Source organism: Bubalus bubalis, chromosome 3 (genome assembly GCF_019923935.1).
Source record: "Bubalus bubalis isolate 160015118507 breed Murrah chromosome 3, NDDB_SH_1, whole genome shotgun sequence".
In the NCBI taxonomy this organism is placed as follows: Eukaryota; Metazoa; Chordata; class Mammalia; order Artiodactyla; family Bovidae; genus Bubalus; species Bubalus bubalis.
Genome location: NC_059159.1, coordinates 102,441,874 through 102,464,567, shown reverse-complemented (window position 1 = coordinate 102,464,567; position 22,694 = coordinate 102,441,874). Strand labels below are relative to the sequence as shown.

Below are 22,694 nucleotides of genomic sequence, written 5' to 3'. Positions count from 1 at the left end.
CTTGGGAAGGGGGAGAGAGTTCTCTCCAAGACTTGCATGTCCCCCAGGAGTGCTGGAATGGGCCCCCATTCAGGAAAGGACAGCAGTACCGTCAGGTGGTATTAGAGGTTCACTGGTCAAACATGGACTGGCGGCCATGTCCTTTCCTCCTGCTGCTCTGAGAGATCAGAGGGCTTCCTTAAGGGAACTAACTGAGAACAGCGTTGATTATTAATAAGTATGGCCAGGCATTCAGGGGTTAGGTAAACTTGCATACATAATTCATCAGTCCTCCCCAGTTATACATTTAAAATTGACTGACTTCTTTTATGTTAGACTACCATATACACTCTCCATTTTAAAAATCTTACTTATAGTTCAGGGTCTATAGGCTTCAGCTAACTTTGGGTCAGTCAGGCGACCATGGGGAGATGGCCTCATTGTACAGCAGCTTCTGCTTGGAGGGCCCAGGCTCCACCAAGGAGATTTTCCCAGGAACCTCTGTAAACCCAGACCCTGTGAAACAAGCTTATAAAATATGGCCCAGGCTCTGACAGATCTGCAACTGTGAAAGTCAAGAAAGGAATAATAAACTAAAGCAAGACAGCTGGGAATTTTTATTACATTTAGTGACACAAATCTTCCCAAAGTAATCTGAACCCTAATGTATCACAAGATTATTCATATTATTATATATTCCAAAAGCAAAATCCTGCTGCAATCCTGGCCCTAACATAACTCCTCAAAACTGAAATAACTCCTTGAGAAACAAAAAGATAAAATAGGAATGACTTAAATGATGGAGTTAGCAGATCAGAAAGTAAGCAAAAGGCAGATTGATTTGTTAAAGGTAACAAAAAGACTCTAAATAAGAATGGGCATTTAAGATCTTACTCCTAAATTGAGTTAAGGAGCTATGCTCAAACCATTAAAAAAAAAAAAACTGAACAAGTGTTACAGTGTGTACCTAAACAATAACTGCTATGGAATACCAACTCATTAGAACTGATTTCCTTCAGCTGCTTATGGCCTTCCCAAGTGGCCCTTTTCTGAGAACTGTACCATAGTCTTAATGTAATATAGTATTTTTTTTATTATTGATGACTAACTAGACCTCAAAATAATAAATTGACAACTATAGTTTCAGACACACTGAGAACATACAAGCAGGTGTAATTTAAGCATATCTTCTCTTTTCCAAGGTTGAAATGTTTGTTGTTGCTTCCCAGGTGGCTCAGTGGGTAAAGAATACATCTGCAATACAGGAGATGCAGGAGGCGTGGGTTCAATCCCTGGGCCAGGAAGATCCCATAAAGGAAGGCATAGCAACCCATTTCAGTATTCTGACCTAGAGAATCCCATGGACAGAGGAGCCTGGCAGGCTATAGTCCATAGGGTAGCAAAGAGTCAGACACGACTTAAGCGACTGAGCATGCATGCATGCATACTTTTACTAGGCTGAAATTCTGAGAAGGGGATAAATGAATTTAGTTTTATTTCTGCTTTTGGACATTTTTCTCCTTTAATTTTTAATTTCATTTTCCTAATTTTCGTAATGAACAAATTCCTGTGGTCCTAATGAGAGAAGAAAACTTGATTTTCATTGAATCTTGTAAAAGTTGAAAGGGTTTTGGAACATGGTAGAGGAAAACACTCAGATTACAGTATGATGGGAAGACAAAGCTTTCTGCTTTCAGGCTCTCTCTTCTCTGGGTCTGCAGACCCACAAAGATAAACCTCTACTTCAGTTCATCTCCATCCTCTTCTTGCTCCTCAAATTGGGTAAGCATTTCATAAAGGCACCCTTCTACCAATTTTAAATCTGGTTTTTGCAGTCATTTCTGCCAAAGCAGAAATGTAATTTAGTGTAGCTCTTTCAAAGAAATATTTGAAGGAGGTTATTTTCCTCTTATAAATTTATTAAGAATTGCTAGAAAAAAAGGAGGGGTAGGTGACAGAAAAGTGAAAGTGAAGTCACTCAGTCATGTCCAACTGTTTGTGACTCCATGGACTGTAGCCTACCAGGCTCCTCTGTCCATGGAATTTTCCAAGAGTACTACAGTGGGTTGCCATTTCCTTCTCCAGGGACCTTCCCAACCCAAGGATTGAACCGGGGTCTCCTGCATTGCAGGCAGACCCTTTCCCATCTGAGCTACCAGGGAAGCCAGGTACAGAAGGAGTAGTTTAAAATACAATCTAAAGAAAGTAGCCTCATCTTATAAATGTATCCTAGAAACTAAACCTTTAAAGCAAGACCTGAATTCTCCAAAAACAATGCTCCCTCTTCCTAGGTTTTCAGGATCTTATGTTAATAAATAAATGAAGCCTAATGCTAAAAAGCAAACAACCACACACACATACACAGAGAACGGATTTACCAAACATGGAAAATCAGAATGAGTCTTTTTTTCTGGAGGATATATCAGATTATTCCTCTAAATAGCAGCTTCCTCAAGCTCATGGAAAATGTAAGAAGAAAGGGAAGGAATGGGGAAAGGACAGGACGGGAAGTCAAGAGAAGGGAAATAGAGGTGGCGGAGAGCTGAGGGCAAGAGGGGAGGAGGGAAAAAGGAGGAAGGAGGGGGGAAAAAAAGAACATTTCAAGAACATATCCACTGCCAAAAATAAGGAACATTTGAAAAGGCATCTTTACATTTTCATCAGAATTTTAAGAAGTGCTTTCCAAATGGAAAAGAACCTGCCACCCAACTATTGCTACTTTCTATTTCAAGCTCAAAACAAACATACAAACTGAAACACAAATAGTCCAGCTTGACAAGAAAACATGAGCCCCAAACACTTTAATCAGTGACTCTTACCTGGTTACAAGAGACTGGGTACAGGTTTGATTTAAAGGGGGTCAGACACTGGTGATTTGATACACAGAACAAAAACGGTTGTTCAGTTGACTCATTCAGTGAGCTCTTCATGATACTCTTGCAGCTTTCATTCAGTCTCCCCTGTGAAATGTGAAGACACTTGACACACTCTATGTGGCACTAAGAAGAAGGCAATCAACCAACATAAGCAAGGAGAAGAAAATGACTTCACTCAATCCCAACCTTGGTGTGCAGCCCCTTCTCCCACACTCCCAGAATGAGGTGATATTAGGTTAGCAAGACAAATACCTGTGTGACCTCGGGCAAGTTACCTGGGCTCTTTTTAGAATATCAGGATGATGACAAGCAGAGTATCTACTTCTTAGTGTTATTCTGAATAATATAGTCCTTAGTAGTGTAGTGAAGTTGCTCAGTTGTGTCCGACTCTTTGCGACACCATGGACTGTAGCCTACCAGGCTCCTCCATCCATGGGATTTTCCAAGCAAGAGTACTGGAGTGGGCTGCCATTTCCTTCTCCAAGTATAGTCCTTGGCATATAGTGGATGTGTAGAAACTGCTAGATGTTACTGAGCTGAACTGTTAAATATGCCCAAATTAATTCTATTCCATGGAACAATTATTTTTGAGCATGGAGGGGGCCAGTATAAAATCTGAGGGTGTTCCAAATCCCCCCATCCTCAAAGCACTTGCAGCCTACTGTGGAGATTCTTGGTCCTAAAATGTGTATTAAAATCCCCTGAAGAACCTTATAAAGAAAACGGATGCCAGGCACCACCCACAGAGATTCCAGCTAAGTTGGTCTGGAGTGGGGCCTGGGCATCGGCATTTTTCAAAGCCCCCAGATGACTCTATTGCTCACTAAGGACTGCCAACCCAGAAATCTGCCATGTGATTTGTGTGCAAGGCCACTGCCTGTGTGGTCTGTTAGACTCTGACAGGACCAGGAGCCCCTGGAATGAAGGGAAGTGTGTCGTTTTCTGTTGTGTGAATCCCCACAAGCCATCAAATGAAAAATCCCTTTGAAGTTGCTGACCAAATCAGAGAGGGAGGGCCCCAAGGTTGGAGCCTGGCATCTGTAGGCTGGTTTGCTTTGTTGCTTTGATTGTAACAGAGGTGAAAGGACCCCTGTGGGAGGAAGTAAAGTGGGTCCTGCCTGCCAGCAGAGAGGGTGAGGTTAGAAGCCATTCCAGCCATACCATTTAGAGCTGGAGGCCTAACGAACTATGACAGAATCAGAAAGCAGCATATTAATTCACTGTTGTCCCTTCCCCACCCACCTTTCTTGGTTTATTTCCTTTTTGCTCTGTAATTTTAGAGAGCTCTTTGTGCTGCAGTTCTTATCTGTGTCTGAGGACTCCAGGGCCTGAGTTCCTTGCCCTCCCTTGAGTTGGGATGATTGTAAGTGGACTGGCTCCTGCTGCAGGCCGGCCATAGTGGTGGCAGCTGGGATCATGGGAGCCGCTCACAGGGATGGGACACTCGGCAGGCAGAGTTGGTACCATTGCTCGGTCTCCCCTCCAGCCCTCTGCCTCCTTCTTGGGAGAGTTTTCATAAGGAAAACAAACCAATAAATCACAATACAAGGCTGAAGGAAACCTATTTTCTAAGACAGAATTTACTAATTTTTTTCTTATCTTCTCTCTATCCCCTCACATCAGGGTCCACATACTAGCTAGTTCAGGGCTTTAGGTAACTTGATGTTAGCATGATGAAATTCAATACAATTTGACATTTGGTAATTACGTGGGCCATGTTTCCTAAGTGGTAATTATGTGGGTTGTCTTCTGTATAAATGCCTAGATGACTATTTTAGAAATGGGAGATTAAGTGGACCAGAAGCCATCTTTAATCTACCAAGCAGAACGTTCTAAGGCAGAAGCCTACAAAGGCAGGGAGTCCTGGCCAGCTCTAGGCAAGGCAACATGTGCCTTCAAGCATGAATGCCCATAAATCAGAATTTTAGGAACCTGATGACAGTGAAACCCTAGCATGTCATCCCACACATCTTTATTTTTTAAAAAGATCTGTAATTATCTTGATGTTGCTAGACTGAAGGACTACATGATACAACACCATAGGACCCTCTGGGGGATGCTCAAAGACAATGTCCACCAACTCTGCTTGGGTTCCACTATCTTTTTCTCCAGGGTTCTCCTATTACAAGCTCCAGGTCTGGAGGACAATGGAATTTAATGGGTAAAAGCATGGTCACTGAAGCCATATCCCTTGGGTTCAGATCACAGCTAAGGTCATTCACTAGCCATGTTACCTTGAGCAAGGCATTTAACATCTCCTTGCCCCAGTTTCCCTACCTGTAAAATGGTACTGGTGATAGTACCTACTTCTTAAGAGCTGTTGTGATCATGGAATAGCAACTCACTTAATACATTTGAAGTATTTAGGTCAGTTCCTGGCACTTAGGAAGCACTTAATAAGGAAAAACTATTCTTATGCTGGGCCTGGGTAGGAAGGGAAAGAAGAAAAAATGTGAAAAATGATGACAGCCCACAAAAATGACCAACTTCTTACCACACAACTGACTTTGAGGATTGCCTCATCACTTGAATTTCAACAGTCACTCACAGAAAATATTTACTGAGCACCAACCACAGCGGAAGGTCATCTAATGCAAGGGTGGTGACAGAGTGGTAGAGGCAGGCAGGCTCCTGCTCAGGGCACACACCTGGCAGGTGCAGTTGAGTTCACCCAAGTTAAATGGGACCCCACTGTAACTCTGGCTATAAAATAGTGGGTCAGAAAACAAGAGTCCCTGGCCCAAGTCATTCAAGTAGAAGGGGCAGACTTTTAAGCCATCGGCCCACATAGAAATAGAACAACAATGAAAGAAAACTGCAGGAGGCTACAAAGGTGTACCTCAGAGGAGGAGGGGGTGCCATGGAAAGCCATGAGACCTGAAAGGCAAATAGAAGTGACCCAAACAAAGTCAGGAAGAAGTAGTCTAGACAGAGAGTGTGTGCAAAGGGCCCATAGCAGAAAAGAGCTGGTGTCTGAGGAGCTGGAAGAGGGACCATTAGGTAAGGAGTGGGGAGGGAGAATACAAGAGGAGGCAAGACTGCTGGTGGACCCGCACACATGCTGTCTCACTACACTGTGAAGGGAGAACGTAGTTCTTGTCTCCTCCTGGACTCCTGTTCACTACATTTTCTAGGTGCTTTGTACTGAAAGCAGGAAACTGAAATTGTTTTAGCAAATCAAGAAGAAGCACTTAAGCTGCTTACTTACATAGGACAGCAGCTTAAAAATATTTCTGTTCATGTGCACGGTATTTCTTCAGAGGGTAGCCTGGTCTGTCGAGGATATTCTTTATTTCAGAGATGGATTCTTCCTATAACACAAACAAATTCAGCAACTGCATTACTCATAATGTAATATAGGTCAATGATATTGCATGCGTAGTTTTGCATTTAGGAGATCTATGAATCCCATGTATGCCATATATACTGTGTTCATGATATATGTATATATGTAGATACTATTTTTTTCCCTCTCTCCCTTTCTTTTTCTTCCCTCTTCCCTCCCACTTTCCCTCCCTCCTCCCTTTCTTTCTTCCTCTTTTACATTTTAAAGGGATTCCCCTACTTGAAAAGATTTGGAATTAACAAAGCAAAACAAATGACTCTGCAGACAGGCAATAAAATAATTCACCACCCAGGTAATTAGGGGAATAAATATTCATTTATAAGTATGATCCTATAAATCTAGGATATGTCAGCATTTAAATAAGTCAAGATGACCAATTCAACTACATGTTATAATTAAACCCAACTAAAGGGTGCACTGTCAACCTTCCATCTGAATTGGTTTGAACTGGTGACAGGCCACAGCTAATGGCTGTACACCTGCCGTAGAGGAGTACTGAGTATATCTGTCTATGGATCGGAAACACTCCCCTCAACCCCAGAAAAGTCCAATAGTCAAAAACACCTGATTAACTTTGAGGAAAACTTTCTTCCTTGTTGTGGGCTCACATAGACCACACATGTTCCCAGATTCTTCCCTGCACTGGGATTCCTGCCCAGAGTGGAAGTGAATGTGCTTCAGGCAAACACTGTCTTCCCTAAGTCCTCTCACATGACCATGCTCCCCCTCACTTCAGGACCTCTGCCTGATGCACCCTGTGCTCTGAAGTATTAATAGCTGCTACTCATCGCTCAGATTGCAGCTCCACTGTCTCTTCCTCAGGAAAGCCTGCCCTGAGTGCCAACCAAGTCAAGCACTCCCTTTCATATGCTCTCAGGATACCATGTACCTCCTTGGTGAGCATCACAATTTTACACTTGTTTCTGCAGTTACCTGATTATTGTCTATCTCCCTTGCTAGACTGTGAGACCCAGTTCCCATATTATTTTGTCAGCAAAGATGTCATTTCATCAGAAGTCCTGACCTTGTTTAGGTGTTGCTGAGCTCTGTGGGATGTCAGAAGACTGCAGACCCTTTCATGGATCTTCTTCCACGTGGACTGGGACCCGGGGTGGGGCCTGCTCAACAGAGTAAACAGGGTGGAGTATCATGTAGATGATAAAAGGATACTTATAACTTAGAAGTGAGAAAAAAGCAGCAATATACAAAAGTGTGCACAGTGTAGTTTCAATGTCTTTATTACACCTACACCTAAGAAAAGCACTGGGAATAAAAACAGCCAGATGTTAAAAATGGTCTGTGTCTGGGTGTGTATTCCTTTTCTTCTCTGTACTTTACTATTTTAGATATTTCTGCAAAGACCAAACCCTGCTTTTATATTTTAAAAATGTAATCCAAAAATTTTTAATACAAAGTTTAATCCCTACTGTTTCCACCATAAGGATCTTATTTTATGTTATTTCCTTTAGGCCCTCCAGACGTAAATTTAACCACAGGTCTTAACAGTGTCTTCTGGTTCCTCAAACATGAAGCATTTTCTCCCTTTCACAGGCACTTTCCAGGACCTTTCCCTTGGATAGAATGCTGCCACCCACAACCCCCACCCCACTTGTGTGAGTCCTTACCACCCATCAGAGCTCAGTTCAGTTATTGATTTCTCAGGAAAAGTCCCTTCCTGTAGAGGAGGTCAGCTTCCCTGTTTCATGCACTGAGAGCCAATTCATCCCTCATTCATAGCACTTCCCCCAGTGGATATTTTGTCATTATTTGGTTAATGTCTGTCTTTCCTCCTAGGATGAAATTGGGAGTGAGACTCCTAGACTAATAGCTCATCTCAGGGCTCTGTGGGTCTCATATGAACACCATATGGGAATTTACTACAGATTACTTGAATGATGAATTCATTCATTCATTTTTGGGAGGAGAATGAGTGCCAATTCTTAAACTGAGGCAGAATTTGCAATTTGATTATGAAAAGCACACTGAAAAGATATTGTCTTTAAGTGCCAAAAAATTTTTAGCAATTTGGATAAAATCATTCTCTTTAATATATAATGAACACTGGAAATGACATGTGGGAGTCAATCCAGTTGTTACAATCCACCACACTAATGATTCCCTCTGCAGTTGCCCCTCCGCTCGGTCTGGGATCCATACCCAGTCCACCCATCCTGGCTCCATGTAATGAGCACAAACCCTCTGGTTTCCAGGAAGACAAGACCAAGACAATGACTGATGTATACAAATCCATTACCAACCCAGGAAAATGACTCGCAGCAAATGAAAGCACTACCTATAGCACTGACCACATTTAAAGGCAAGGCACATCATTCCTATACTCCTCTAAGAGTTTTTAAGATGAAGGAACAGAAATATTTTGAAGCTATAAATGAAGCTAGCATTTAAAAATAAGCACCAGCTGGACACTGTAAATGCTTTTTCACTGGTCTTGAGTAACCAGTGCCAGAATGATCCCTATACTTGTTACCATATGCATTCAGCACTAAATTTGAAGATCTCTAAGAATGATGAGTCAATAGGCAAGGATAGTGCTATGCCTTGATTATAGCTTTCTCCTAGTGCAGTGGGAAGAGTGAGGATAGGGGTTGAAGGGATGTGACACTATCCAGTCACTGGAGCTAGGAAACAGGCTCAAGAGTGTTCCTCCCACGTTTAGGACTACCATTTCCCCCACAGCTAGTTAAAAGGGTTTTCCATTTCCTCCCTTAAAACCCTGGGCTGATTCTCACTCCAAAACTCACCTTCCAACTCATCCCTGCAAACTTGCCCCTTGCTGATTTCAGTATTGTCAGTGGAAACTCAAAAGGTACTTCCTGTGTGCTTCTATGGTTTGAGTAGGAGGAGACTGGCCCCAGTGGCTCACATGAAAAAAATAGTGAAGGAGGCAGAGGCTAAGCACTGGGAGTGAAACCAAGACCCATATGGTTCACTACCAGGAATCCCTGAGCATGTCTTACAGAACAGAAGATAAGGAAATTGCTTGTTAAAAACCCCTCTGTTTCCAATCTGCCTTTATTGATTAAGCTTCCTTTAGTGTTTTTTTTGTTGTTGTTCTTTTTCCCTTCCTTAATTGCATACTCTCCAAGCTTCACATAGCCTAGGAAATATATCACAAGACTCCTTAACATCCCTGCAGATAAAGCCTCTGACATTATGGGTCACTATAGTAATGGACAGTATGAAAAGGCAAAATGATAGGATACTGAAAGAGAAACTCCCCAGGTCAGTAGGTGCCCAATATGCTACTGGAGATCAGTGGAGAAATAACTCCAGAAAGAATGAAGGGATGGAGCCAAAGCAAAAACAATACTCAACTGTGGATGTGACTGGTGATAGAAGCAAGGTCCAATGCTGTAAAGAGCAATATTGCATAGGAACCTGGAATGTCAGGTCCATGAATCAAGGCAAACTGGAAGTGGTCAAACAAGAGATGGCAAGAGTGAATGTCGACATTCTAGGAATCAGAGAACTGAAATGGACTGGAATGGTGAATTTAACTCAGATGACCATTATATCTACTACTGCGGGCAGGAATCCCTCAGAAGAAATGGAGTAGCCATCATGGTCAACAAAAGAGTCCAAAATGCAGTACTTGGATGCAATCTCAAAAACGACAGAATGATCTCTGTTCGTTTCCAAGGCAAACCATTCAATATCACAGTAATCCAAGTCTATGCCCCAACCAGTAACGCTGAAGAAGCTGAAGTTGAACGGTTCTATAAAGACCTTTTAGAACTAACACCGAAAAAAGATGTCCTTTTCATTATAGGTGACTGGAATGCAAAAGTAGGAAGTCAAGAAACACCTGGAGTAACAGGCAAATTTGGCCTTGGAATACAGAATGAAGCAGGGCAAAGACTAATAGAGTTTTGCCAAGAAAATGCACTGGTCATAACAAACACCCTCTTCCAACAACACAAGAGAAGACTCTATACATGGATATCACCAGATGGTCAACACCAAAATCAGATTGATTATATTATTTGTAGCCCAAGATGGAGAAGCTCTATACGGTCAGCAAAAACAAGACCAGGAGCTGACTGTGGCTCAGACCATGAACTCCTTATTGCCAAATTCAGACTGAAATTGAAGAAAGTAGGGAAAACCACTAGACCATTGAGGTATGACCTAAATCAAATCCCTTATGATTATACAGTGGAAGTGAGAAATAGATTTAAGGACCTAGATCTGATAGATAGAGTGCCTGATGAACTATGGAATGAGGTTTGTGACATTCTACAGGAGACAGGGATCAAGACCATCCCCATGGAAAAGAAATGAAAAAAAGCAAAATGGCTGTCTGGGGAGGCCTTACAAATAGCTGTGAAAAGAAGAGAAGCGAAAAGCAAAGGAGAAAAGGAAAGATATAAACTTCTGAATGCAGAGTTCCAAAGAATAGCACGAAGAGATAAGAAAGCCTTCTTCAGCAATCAATGCAAAGAAATAGAGGAAAACAACAGAATGGGAAAGACTAGAGATATCTTCAAGAAAATCAGAGATACCAAGGGAACATTTCATGCAAAGATGGGCTCGATAAAGGACAGAAATCGTATGGACCTAACAGAAGCAGAAGAAATTAAGAAGAGATGGCAAGAATACACAGAAGAACTGTACAAAAAAGATCTTCACGACCCAGATAATCACGATGGTGTGATCACTGACCTAGAGCCAGACATCCTGGAATGTGAAGTCAAGTGGGCCTTAGGAAGCATCACTACAAACAAAGCTAGTGGAGGTGACAGAATTCCAGTTGAGCTATTCCAAATCCTGAAAGATGATGCTGTGAAAATGCTGCACTCAATATGCCAGCAAATTTGGAAAACTCAGCAGTGGCCACAGGACTGGAAAAGGTCAGTTTTCATTCCAATCCCAAAGAAAGGCAAGGCCAAAGAACGCTCAAACTAACGCACAATTGCACTCATCTCACACGCTAGTAAAGTAATGCTCAAAATTCTCCAAGCCAGGCTTCAGCATATGTGAACTGTGAACTTCCGGATGTTCAAGCTGGTTTTAGAAAAGGCAGAGGAACCAGATATCAAATTGCCAACATCCGCTGGATCATGGAAAAAGCAAGAGAGTTCCAGAAACACATCTCTTTCTGCTTTATTGACTATGCCAAAGCCTTTGACTGTGTGGATCACAATCAACTGTGGAAAATTCTGAAAGAGATGGGAATACCAGACCACCTGACTTGCCTCTTTAGAAGCCTATATGCAGGTCAGGAAGCAACAGTGAGAACTGGACATGGAACAAGAGACTGGTTCCAAATAGGAAAAGGAGTACGTCAAGGCTGTATATTGTCACCCTGCTTATTTAACTTATATGTAGAGTACATCATGAGAAACGCTGGACTGGAAGAAACACAAGCTGGAATCAAGATTGCCGGGAGAAATATCAATAACCTCACATATGCAGATGACACCACCCTTATGGCAGAAAGTGAAGAGGAACTAAAAAGCCTCTTGATGAAAGTGAAAGTGGAGAGTGAAAAAGTTGGCTTAAAGCTCAACATTCAGAAAACAAAGATCATGGCATCCAGTCCCATCACTTCATGGGAAAAAGATGGGGAAACAGTGTCAGACTTTATTTTGGGGGGCTCCAAAATCACTGCAGATGGTGACTGCAGCCATGAAATTAAAAGACGCTTACTCCTTGGAAGGAAAGTTATGACCAACCTAGATAGCATATTCAAAAGCAGAGACACTACTTTGCCAACAAAGGTCTGTCTAGTTAAGGCTATGGTTTTTCCTGTGGTCATGTATGGATGTGAGAGTTGGACTGTGAATAAGGCTGAGCGCTGAAGAATTGATGCTTTTGAACTGTGGTGTTGGAGAAGACTCTTGAGAGTCCCTTGGACTGCTAGGAGATTCAACCAGTCCATTCTGAAGGAGATCAGCCCTGGGATTTCTTTGGAAGGAATGATGCTAAAGCTGAAACTCCAGTACTTTGGCCACCTCATGCGAAGAGTTGACTCATTGGAAAAGACTCTGATGCTGGAAGGGATTGGGGGCAGGAGGAGAAGGGGACGACAGAGAATGAGATGGCTGGATGGCATCACTGACTCGATGGACATCTCAGTGAACTCCGGGAGTTGGTGATGGACAGGGAGGCCTGGTGTGCTGCGATTCATGGGGTCGCAAAGAGTTGGACACGACTGAGCGACTGATCTGATCTGATCTGATAATAATGGTGGGCTTAAGTTATTCTCCAAGAACATGGAGTTGGATCCTGTTTGATTCAAGCTGGCTAAGACTGGTTGGGATCACTGATCCTAAAACTGTGTCCACACAGACATCTGATGAATAATTCTTTTACATCAGAGGGCCAAAAACTCCACCCTCAGATCATGCCAGGCACCTCCACTTTTGAACACACACCCCATGAAGAAGCATGTAACCTAGATATGCCTGGGTAAAGCACGGATTACTTCACCTTTTCTCAACCTCCAATGGCATTTCCTTGACCTCCAACCACCTTTCCTCATGCCTAAGACCTCATTGCTTCTTTATCCCATAAATATCTCTGCCCCATGCCTTCGGGGAAGCGGATCTGAGACTTGTTCTCCCATGTCCTTATTTGACTGCCTTGTGAATAAATACTTTCTCTGCTACAAACCTCAGCACCCCAGCGTTGGGCTTGCTGTACACAGAGCAAATGAATCTGGAACGAAACCCAGTGTTCAGGGCTACCTCTGTGATCACATTAAGGTCAATGGGGAATGGATTCTTCCCCAAGAATACAAAGGGATATCCTTTACTCAGAACAGCTGTCTTAAAAATGTTATTTTCAGTACCACTTCCCTGGAGATTAAGGTGACAAACTATCCTGGATGGCCCAGAACCGAGAGGTTTCCCAGAATGCAGGACTTTCAGGGCTAAAGCCAGGATGGTCTTAGGCAAACCAGGTGACCTTTGTGTGACTATGCTATGCTTTTCCCTGATCAAGGCCTTATTTACAAATTCACAGTCTGATTAGATCCAAATTTATCAGTTTAGAGTGACTTTGGACACACAGAATTTGCTGACTCATCAGAGATAAGTGATTGATAAGAGACAAGTGATTGTCATCATTCTACAGTTCAACTGTGCTAATTCCTGTCACTGACTTGCAAAAGCTGCCACTTGCCATTTCCTCCTCCAGGGCAACTTCCCAACCCAGGGATCGAACTCGTGTCTCTTATGTCCCCTGCATTTGCAGGTGAGTTCTTCACCACTACCACTATCTGGGAAGCCCCACTGCCTTCCAACTGAGCCCCAATTCCTTAGCTTGGTTTCCACAGCCCCTCTCTGACTATCAGCCTTGGCACCCACTCATCCCCCAGGATGCTCTAACTTCTAGAAGCTGATAGCATTCCTTGCCTTCTCACCTTCCATTCCTCCCCTCCATTAACTATCATAATCCAATCCCCTCCCTCCCCTCCAGGCCCCCATGAAAATGCCACCACCTCCATGAAACATTCCAGAATACCATCCTGCTCCTTTATACTCTGATAGCATTTTGTCTGTGCTGTTCTCAAAGTTCTGCCCTGTAGAAAGTTCTCTGTGTACATTAAAAAAAAAAAAAAAAAAAAATCCTCTGCTAGGTTGGAAGTTCTCAGAGATGAGAAGAAATGTCTTAAATGTTAACATTTCTATCTGAGGCCTAACAGGTCGACTATCTGTTTTCCTTCTGAGGAAATTATATTTTTCCTGTGTCAGCAAATATTTATTAAATGTCTACTAAGTATCATGAATTAGTAACTGATTCTTCATGTGTCTTTTTTTTTTTTTGGCCACATCAGACAACATGCAGGATCTTAAATTTCCCAACCAGGGACTGGGATTGAACCCATGCCCCCAGCAGTGGAAACTCAAAGTCTTAAGCCCTGGACCACCAGGAATGTCTCCAACTATATTATTTAGATGAAAATTATTCTCAAAACTTAATGCAGAGTAAAGCAGACTGGCCTATCCTTCATTCAAACCAACTATCTTGAAAATATCATCTTTGGTGCTACTTCCTTGGAGCTATGACCAACTGTCCTTGTTTGCCTGGGACCAAGAAGTTTCCCAGAATGCGTGACTGTCATGGTTAAAATCAGGACAGTCTGGGGCAAAACTGGTTAACCACATTAGTAGGGAATGCAGATTGGAAAATAAAGGTTCCTGCTCTCAATCTCTGGTCTGTCTTTCAGACACATGCAATCAAGGTTTGGTGTGTGTGTGATGATGATATAAATAAGGCAACAAACCATGTCTAGAAAAATAGAAAGAAACTATACCCACATATTAATCATGCTTATCTTTGGGTAGTAGGACTGATAGGTGATTTTTTTCACTCCTTTCATTTTTCTATAATTTCCAAACTTTCTATAGTGAGTTCTTTTATACTAGTGAAATCAAAAGCTGGGGTTCTAACATTCAGTTCAGTTCAGTCGCTCAGTCATGTTCGACTCTTTGCAACCCCATGAACCGCAGCACACCAGGCCTCCCTGTCCATCACCAACTCCCAGAGTTTACCCAAACTTATGTCCATTGAGTCTGTGATGCCATCTAACCATCTCATCTTATGTCATCCCCTTCTCCTCCTGCCTTCAATCTTTCCCAACATCAGGGTCTTTTCAAACGAGTAAGCTCTTCGCATCAGGTGGCCAAAGTATTGGAGTTTCAGCTTCAACATCAGTCCTTCCAATGAACACCCAGGACTGATCTCCTTTAGGATGGACTGGTTGGATCTCCAAGGGACTCTCAAGAGTCTTATCCAACACCACAGTTCAAAAGCATCAATTCTTCTGCACTCAGCTTTTCTTATAGTCCAACTCTCACATCCATACATGACCACTGGAAAAACCAAAGCCTTGACTAGACAGACCTTTGTTGACAAAGTAATGTCTCTGCTTTTTAATATGCTGTCTAGGTTGGTCATTGGAGAAGGCAATGGCAACCCACTCCAGTACTCTTGCCTGGAAAATCCCATGGACGGAGGAGCCTGGTAGGCTGCAGTCCATGGGGTCGCTAAGAGTAGGACACAACTGAATGACTTCACTCTCACTTTTCACTTTCATGCATTGGAGAAGGAAATGGCAACCCACTCCAGTATTCTTGCCTGGAGAATCCCAGGGACGGGGGAGCCTCGCGGGCTGCCGTCTATGGGGTTGCACAGAGTCGAACACGACTGAAGTGACTTAGCAGCAGGTTGGTCATAACTTTCCTTCCAAGCAATAAGCATCTTTTAGTTTCATGGCTGCAATCACCATCCACAGTGATTTTGGAGCCCCCCAAAAAAAAGTTAGCCACTGTTTCCCCATCCATTTGCCATGAATTGATGGGACTGGATGCCATGATCTTAGTTTTCTGAATGCTGAGCTTTAAGCCCCCTTTTAATGACAGATAATAATGGAAAAATAAATAGTATGTATGCCAACTGAGCTGCCTATCCCATTTTTCAACAAACATTCTGAGATATGCTTTCCAGAGGTAAGAGAAAAATCTCAATTCTTACTTCTGGGATTATTTTTCAAGGAATAATAATCTTTCATGTCAAGCTGCCCCAGCTGAATATTCCTAAGGAAGCAAACTGATAAAATGACCTGACTTTTACTCCTGTCAGACCACAAGTCACTCTTCTAGCAAAGAGATGGGTACTGGCTGCTGACCTTTCTCGGAGAAGGGGCTGATCCAGAAGAGGGCTGGGAGATCTGGAGTTCTGGGAGGTGTCAAATGAAGTTTCCTGGTGAAAATCAGCATCCCCTTGGTTACCGTAACTGGGCGAGGGCTTTCCAAACTTACTTGAATCTAAAGATGATGGTGATTCATTCCTTAAAACAATCCGTTCATCTGGCTCTTTGATAACCTGAGTGACAATGTGCATTCATCTTTAGTTATAGCTTTTGCTTTTGTTTGCTTAATTTAGAGCTGGGGATTGGGTGGGACAAGGAAGAGAACTGGGGGCAAGAAGACAGAATACCTGCCCCCAGGATCTCCTGCAAATACAAGAGGAGTGGGAGCAGAGAAGACTAGAGACAAAATGCTCAAGAGTCAAGGGCAAGGAAAGATAACCAAATTCATTTGGTATATATTAACGAGCCAAAATAAACTCCTGCTCTGAATTTTGATTTGTGAGGACTAGGGATTATTGCATTGGAAAAGAAAAAATTTTTAGACAAAATATTTAAAGGGTATGTCAAAGGAAACTGAGAGTACTCCATTTTCTTTGTGTATATCCATTGTCATGATGTAACAGGGAAGCTTGCACCTTCACCTGAACAAGCCAATCAGACTTTAAGAACAGTGATTGACCACCTCTCTATATTCAATTCGAGAAAAAGTAATGAAAATTACTAATGATAAAGTAGGTATTGAACCTACATACACTTTCACTGGTAACTCATCCTACAAATGAAAGGAGTTTATACGAGGGGAAAAAAACAACTAAAGCAAAGAAACTCAAGTTAAACTACAGCAATTCCACAAGCAACATGAGCTAGAAACATATTTTCAACTGCTCATGGGAGAAAGCACAATAATTGACATTATATAGCTGGTAATAAATCATTTTACAAATGCTACTTCTAAAATTACCTTCACGTTAGCTCCAAGGCTGTCAAGAGAAGATGCTAGAAGAAAGAGGAACAGGTGTTTCAATGACTCATTATTACCAGTTACTCCTAAAGCTGCTATTACATTTATTGCACAGCAGTACAAAAACATTACACAATGAATGAATTATTAGAGAACTTAAATGATCCCTTGTAAATCATACCATCACTTTTAATTCTCCCTGAAGTCACAGAAATTCTATGAGTTTTTTTCTGTCCTCTTGAGGTAAACAATAATGTTATATTAATGGCAGCACATATGGATATAGGAAGGGTAAAAGTGAGTCTAACATGAAGCAACAAGTTCAGTAGCCCTTGGGCAGCTTGGAAAACACATTTGCCCAGATGTCCACAGCCTAAAAGAAAACCATGTGGCTCAATATAAAATTCAAAGCCTCTGCCTCTCTGGCATTCCCTTTATATTAGGTTTACATAAAATCCTACTTACACAGAAACTCTGAGTATACTTGTCCGAGACAGACAAAAACGAATACATGAGAGCTTGAAAAAAACAACACAGCAAAAGTGAAAATCATTGTGATTACATTAAGTAGATCTAATACCAGAGAATGATAAGAATTACTAGAAGTAATAAATACACAGACAAAACCAAGACTAAATGAGATTGTTCCAGATTGAAAATAAAATGCTTTTGAAATGAGTATTTGCAAGGCAATGCTACGACCACCATGGCTTCCCCCAGCTGACTGGGACTGAGGCAGTGACAAGGGACTGCTGATTCCCCTATGCCACTGGCAATAAGAAGGAAGATATAAAAAGGGATTTTTTTTTAAACATGTGAAATGTCATATTCTCTGGGCATGGATGTATGTGTGTGGCCATCTTGTCCCAAAAGCTCTCTTCTACCACACTCCCAGCTGAGCAGGGAATCAGTAGTGCTAAAAAGGCCCTTTTTAGCTATAGCCACAAACCTGCCCTTTTGCCTAGGAACCCCCTTGCTACTGATACCAGGGGGCTTGCCCTTGTTCCCTTGCTTCTCAAAGTGTTGTCCATGGACCAGCAGCATCGGTATCACCTGGAAGCTTGTTAGATAAGAAGGATTCCAGGTCCCACCTCAGCCCTATGGAATCAGAATCTGCAGTTTAACAAGATACCCAGGTGATTCAAATGCACATTGAAGTTTGAGAAGCACTGCTTTATTCTACCTTAGGCCCGGATGAATGAGCTGACAGGTGACCTAAGGAAAGGTCTGGCTTGGAAGCTACAGGGATTCCAAGGATCTGAGCCCAGAGGTCTGAACGTCTTCTCTAAATGTAGGTGTGCCAAAAACTTGATGTGTGACCTGTACACACTCTGTAACCTCTCTGGAACCTTAGTTCTCCACCTGCCAGGATTAAGAAGAGACAAAGGCCGAGACCAATGTGATACATGACCCCGTTGTTATTTAGCTAGCATTAAGCCCAGCTGTCCTCCCCAGGAAAGGACATTTTCTGTTGCTTGATTTCACGGTAATGGGGAAGACAGTGCTGTATTTATGGGCTACATGGGTGATTTTCAATCTAAATATCAGAGAAAATGAAGCATTTTCTGCCTCAAATTCTGTCACCTGTCTTTGACTTGTTGCTATAGAACAGTCACCGTCATCCAAGAGAATACTGGCTTGAGTTATCACAAGAGACTTTTAAGAGACTTCCCCTTAAAAGTAGAAACCTTTCAGGCTAAGATAGGAAACTTGTTGTCAGGGATGGTATAAGCCCAGGTCAGGAGAATGGGCCATGACCTTCCCTTTCTAGCCTAAGAATTAATTCAGGAATGGTTGAAATTCACTGTCATGACATTCAGTACTGACACAGGTTCATGTATTTCACTCAAAGTTCAGTTCAGTTAAAGTTCAGTTCAGTCACTTAGTCGTGTCCAACACTTTGCAACCACAAGGACTACAGCATGCCAGGCTTCCCTGTCCATTACCAACACCAGGAGCTTGCTCAAACTCATGTCCAATGAGTCGCTGATGCCATCCAACCATCTTATCCTCTGTCGTCCTCTTCTCCTCCTGCCTTCAATCCTTCTCATCATCAGGGTCTTTTCCAATGAGTCAGTTCTTCACATCAGGTGGCAAAAGGATTGGAGCTTCAGTATCAGTCCTTCCAATGAATATCCAGGGCTGATTTCCTTTAGGATTTATTGGTTTGATCTCCCTGCTGTCCAAGGGACTCTCAAAAGTCTTCTCCAACACTACAGTTTAAAAGCATCAATTCTTTGGTGCTTAGCTTTCCTTATGGTCCAACTCTCACATCCATACATGACTACTGGAAAAACCATAGCTTTGACTAGACAATCTTTGTCAGCAAAGTATGTCTCTACTTTTTAATATGCTGTCTAGGTTTGTCACAGCTTTTCTTCCAAGGAACAAGTGTCTTTTAACTTCATGGCTACAATCACCATCTGCAGTGATTTTGGAGCCCAGAAAAGAAAGTATGTCACTGTTTCCATTGTTTCCCCATCTATTTGCCATCAAGTGATGGGATTGGATGCCATAATCTTAGTTTTCTGAATGTTGAGCTTTAAGCCAACTTTTTCACTCTCCTCTTTCACTGTCATCAAGAGGCTCTTTAGTTCCTCTTCACTTTCTGCCATAAGGGTGGTGTCATCTGCATATCTGAGGTTATTGATATTTCTCCCAGCAATCTTGATTCCAACTTGTGCTTCTTCCAGCCCAGCATTTCACATGATGTACTCTGCATATAAATTAACAAGTAGGGTGACAATATACAACCTTGACGTACTCCTTTCCCAATTTGGAACCAGTCCATTGTTTCATGTACGGTTCTAACAGCTGCTTCTTGACGGACATACAGATTTCTCAGGAGGCAGGTCAGGTGGTCTGGTATTCTCATCTCTTTCAGAATTTTCCACAGTTTGTTGTAATCCACACAAAGGCTTTGGAGTAGTCAATGAAGCAGAGGTAGATGTTTTTCTGGAATTCTCTTGCTTTTTCTATGATCCAACAGATGCTGGCAATTTAATCTCTGGTTCCTCTGCCTTTTATAAATCCTGCTTGAATATCTGGAAGTTCTCGATTCATGTACTGTTGAAGCCTGGCTTGGAGATTTTTGAGCATTACTTTGCTAGTGTGTGAGATGAGTGCAATTGTGTGGTAGTTTAAACATTCTTTGGCACTGCCTTTCTTGGGATTGGAATGAAAACCGACATTTTCCAGTCTTGTGGCCACTGCTGAGTTTTCCAAATTTGCTAGCTATTGAGTGCAGCACTTTCAAAGCATCATCTTTTAGGATTTGAAATAGCTCAGCTGGAATTCCATCACCTCCACTAGCTTTGTTCATAGTGATGCTACTGAAGGCCCACTTGACTTCCCATTCCAGGATGTCTGGCTCTAGGTGAGTGATCACACCATTGTGGTTATCTGAGTCATTAAGATCTTCTTGCTTAGTTCTTCTGTGTATTTGCCACCTCTTCTTAATATCTTCTGCTTCTGTTAAGTCCATACCATTTCTGTTCTTTATTGTGTCCATCTTTGCATGAAATGCTCCCTTGGTATCTCTGATTTTCTTGAAGAGATCTTTAGTCTTTCCCATTCTATTGTTTTCCTCTATTTCTTTGCATTGATCACTGAAGAAGGCTTTCTTCTCTCTCCTTGCTATTCTTTGGAACTCTGCATTCAGATGGGTATATCTTTCCTTTTCTCCTTTGCCTTTAGCTTCTCTTCTTTTCATAGCTATCTGTAAGGCCTCCTCAGACAACCATTTTGTCTTTTTGTAATTCTCCTTGGGGATGGTTTTGATCACTGCTTCCTGTACAGTGTTACAAACCTCTATCCATAGTGCTTCAGCACTCTATCAGATCTAATCTTTTGAATCTATTTGTCACTTCCACTGTATAATCCTAAGGGATTTGATTTAGGTCATACTGAGTGGTCTAGTGGTTTTCACTACTTTCTTCAATTTAAGTCTGAATTTGGCAATAAGGAGTTCATGATCCGAGCCTTAGTCAGCTCCTGGTCTTGTTTTTGCTGACTGTATAGAGCTTCTCCATCTTCAGCTGCAAAGAATATAATCAATCTGATTTCTGTATTGACCATCTGGTGATGTTCATGTGTAGAGTCGTCTCTTGTGTTGTTGGAAGAGAGTGTTTGCTATGACCAGTGCATTCTCTTGTTGTAACTCTGTTAGCCTTTGCCTTGCTTCATTTTCTACACCAAAACCAAACTTGCTTGCTACTTGCCTGTTACAGGTATCTCTTCCTGCTTTTGCATTCCAGTCCCATATGATGAAAAGGATATCTGTTTTTGGTGTTAGTCTAGCAGGTCTTGTAGGTCTTCATAGAACCATTCAACTCCAGCTTCTTTGGCATTAGTGGTTGGGGCATAGGCATGGATTACTGTGATACTGAATGGTTTGTTTTGGAAATGAACAGACCACCAAGGGGATGTCTTAACCCAGCAATTCTTGATGTATGATCCAGGGCCTCCCCATGGGTCCCCAAGACCTTTTAGGGACTCTGCAAGGTCAAAACTATTCTCCTAATAGTAAGACATACTCTGTCTTTTTCATTCTCATTCTCTTATGACTATATAACAGAGTTCTCCAAAAGCTATATGATATGTCATGATGACACCACTCTGATGGCTAATGTGTGCTTGTATATTCTTGTGTTTTTAAATTCCTCAAGTTTAATGTCTAATGCTAATTGTTGATAGATATCATTCACATACAGAAAAGCTCAGTGTGGCTCTCAATAATACTTAGCACAAAAGGGTCCTGAAATCTAAATGTCTGAGATCCCCTGCCTTAACCTCACTGTTTCAGAGAGAACTGGCTCTCCTCCTTGCTGACATGCAATCTTGTAAAGGAAGTGTTGCCTCTCCTGATCTCCATCAATTCCCTGCTGCATCCTATCCTGAAAAATGGCGAGTCTTTTTTGTTAGCTATCTGTGGTGTCTTTTCAAGGAGATCCCACCAAGACAAGATGTTCTCTGCTTTTCCAATAGCCACAGCCAGAACACACTCAGTGGTGACACTCCTTGGGGGAAGTCTCCCCAGTTCCTCCTAGGGAAACTCTGAAACAGAAGGCATCTCTGCTAATGACTCTGCTCGTGGGAACCCCCTCCCTGGAAACTCCCAGTGACAGGGCACCCAAGAATTAGGCCCTGAGTTTCCAGACAAACATGTGATTCCTCAGAATGAAAGAAGACTTAGAGGTAGGATGCATTCGTTCCCATGGGTAAACTACACAGGAGTAACAAGAAAATCGAATACCTCTTCTCACTGGAAATGGAAAGTTTGAAAAGTTAGGTTTTCTTCTAGACTTCTGGGAATGATGCTGTGAACTGTTCTCACCAAAGGGCTTTGCACTGTCCACCTGAAAGGAAAGGAATGAGACCTGAACCCACTGTAGCTTGTATTACTCTCTCCTCATTCCCTGTAATACCTTTCTCCCCTTCAATCACAGTCATGCAGGTGAGAAAAGAGAAGGTTGGGAACAGATTAAATCACAGTATATAAAATGCTATAACCAACAGGGAAACCTGTTTGTCCCGACTTTCACTGAGGTTAGAACACAAAGATACGGGATATGGGCTAATATGACACAGATCATATTCTAACCACTGGTAAGGCCAGTAAAGAGCAAGTGGAGTTTGTTCAATCTTCTTTTAAAACAGGATAGCTTCACATTCCTAAACACTCTGAGCAGTACTGGCCTAGGTGGGGTCCTCCCTGAAGACAAGGAATTTTCATAACGTGATCTTTCAGCCTTCCACATCCCCTTTCAGTCTGAGCGTCTATATCCTTGAAAAAAAGAACAGTGGTGACTGTATTATTTTAGTTAAGGTGACCACATTTTCCTACATTCAACAACGTGATCTGCTAACAGGTCAAAATACTTGAAATAGAGACTCTTCCAGAATGTCTATTAC

At 42.1% G+C, this 22,694-nt stretch overlaps 1 protein-coding gene across 16 annotated transcripts in view; it reads right to left on the bottom strand.

The window, feature by feature from the left end:
* SPATA6L (spermatogenesis associated 6 like) overlaps window positions 1–22,694 on the bottom strand; it is a 112,899-nt gene that overhangs the window by 48,879 nt on the left and 41,326 nt on the right. For 11 of the 16 annotated variants that reach the window (XM_045165047.1, XM_045165046.1, XM_045165048.1 and 8 more), the window contains 6 exons: window positions 22,036–22,138; window positions 16,782–16,816; window positions 15,857–16,053; window positions 7,226–7,319; window positions 6,064–6,166; window positions 2,799–2,939 (listed from right to left, as the gene is read on the bottom strand). In XM_045165047.1, coding sequence (XP_045020982.1) covers window positions 6,077–6,166; window positions 7,226–7,319; window positions 15,857–16,053; window positions 16,782–16,816; window positions 22,036–22,138 — 519 coding nt within the window. In that variant the 3' untranslated portion in view covers window positions 2,799–2,939; window positions 6,064–6,076. Of the gene's footprint in view, window positions 1–574; window positions 1,234–2,050; window positions 2,940–6,062; window positions 6,167–7,225; window positions 7,320–15,856; window positions 16,054–16,781; window positions 16,817–22,035; window positions 22,139–22,694 lie in introns of those variants that run through there. The other 5 variants (XM_045165042.1, XM_045165050.1, XM_025279097.3 and 2 more) reach the window with 5 other exon arrangements.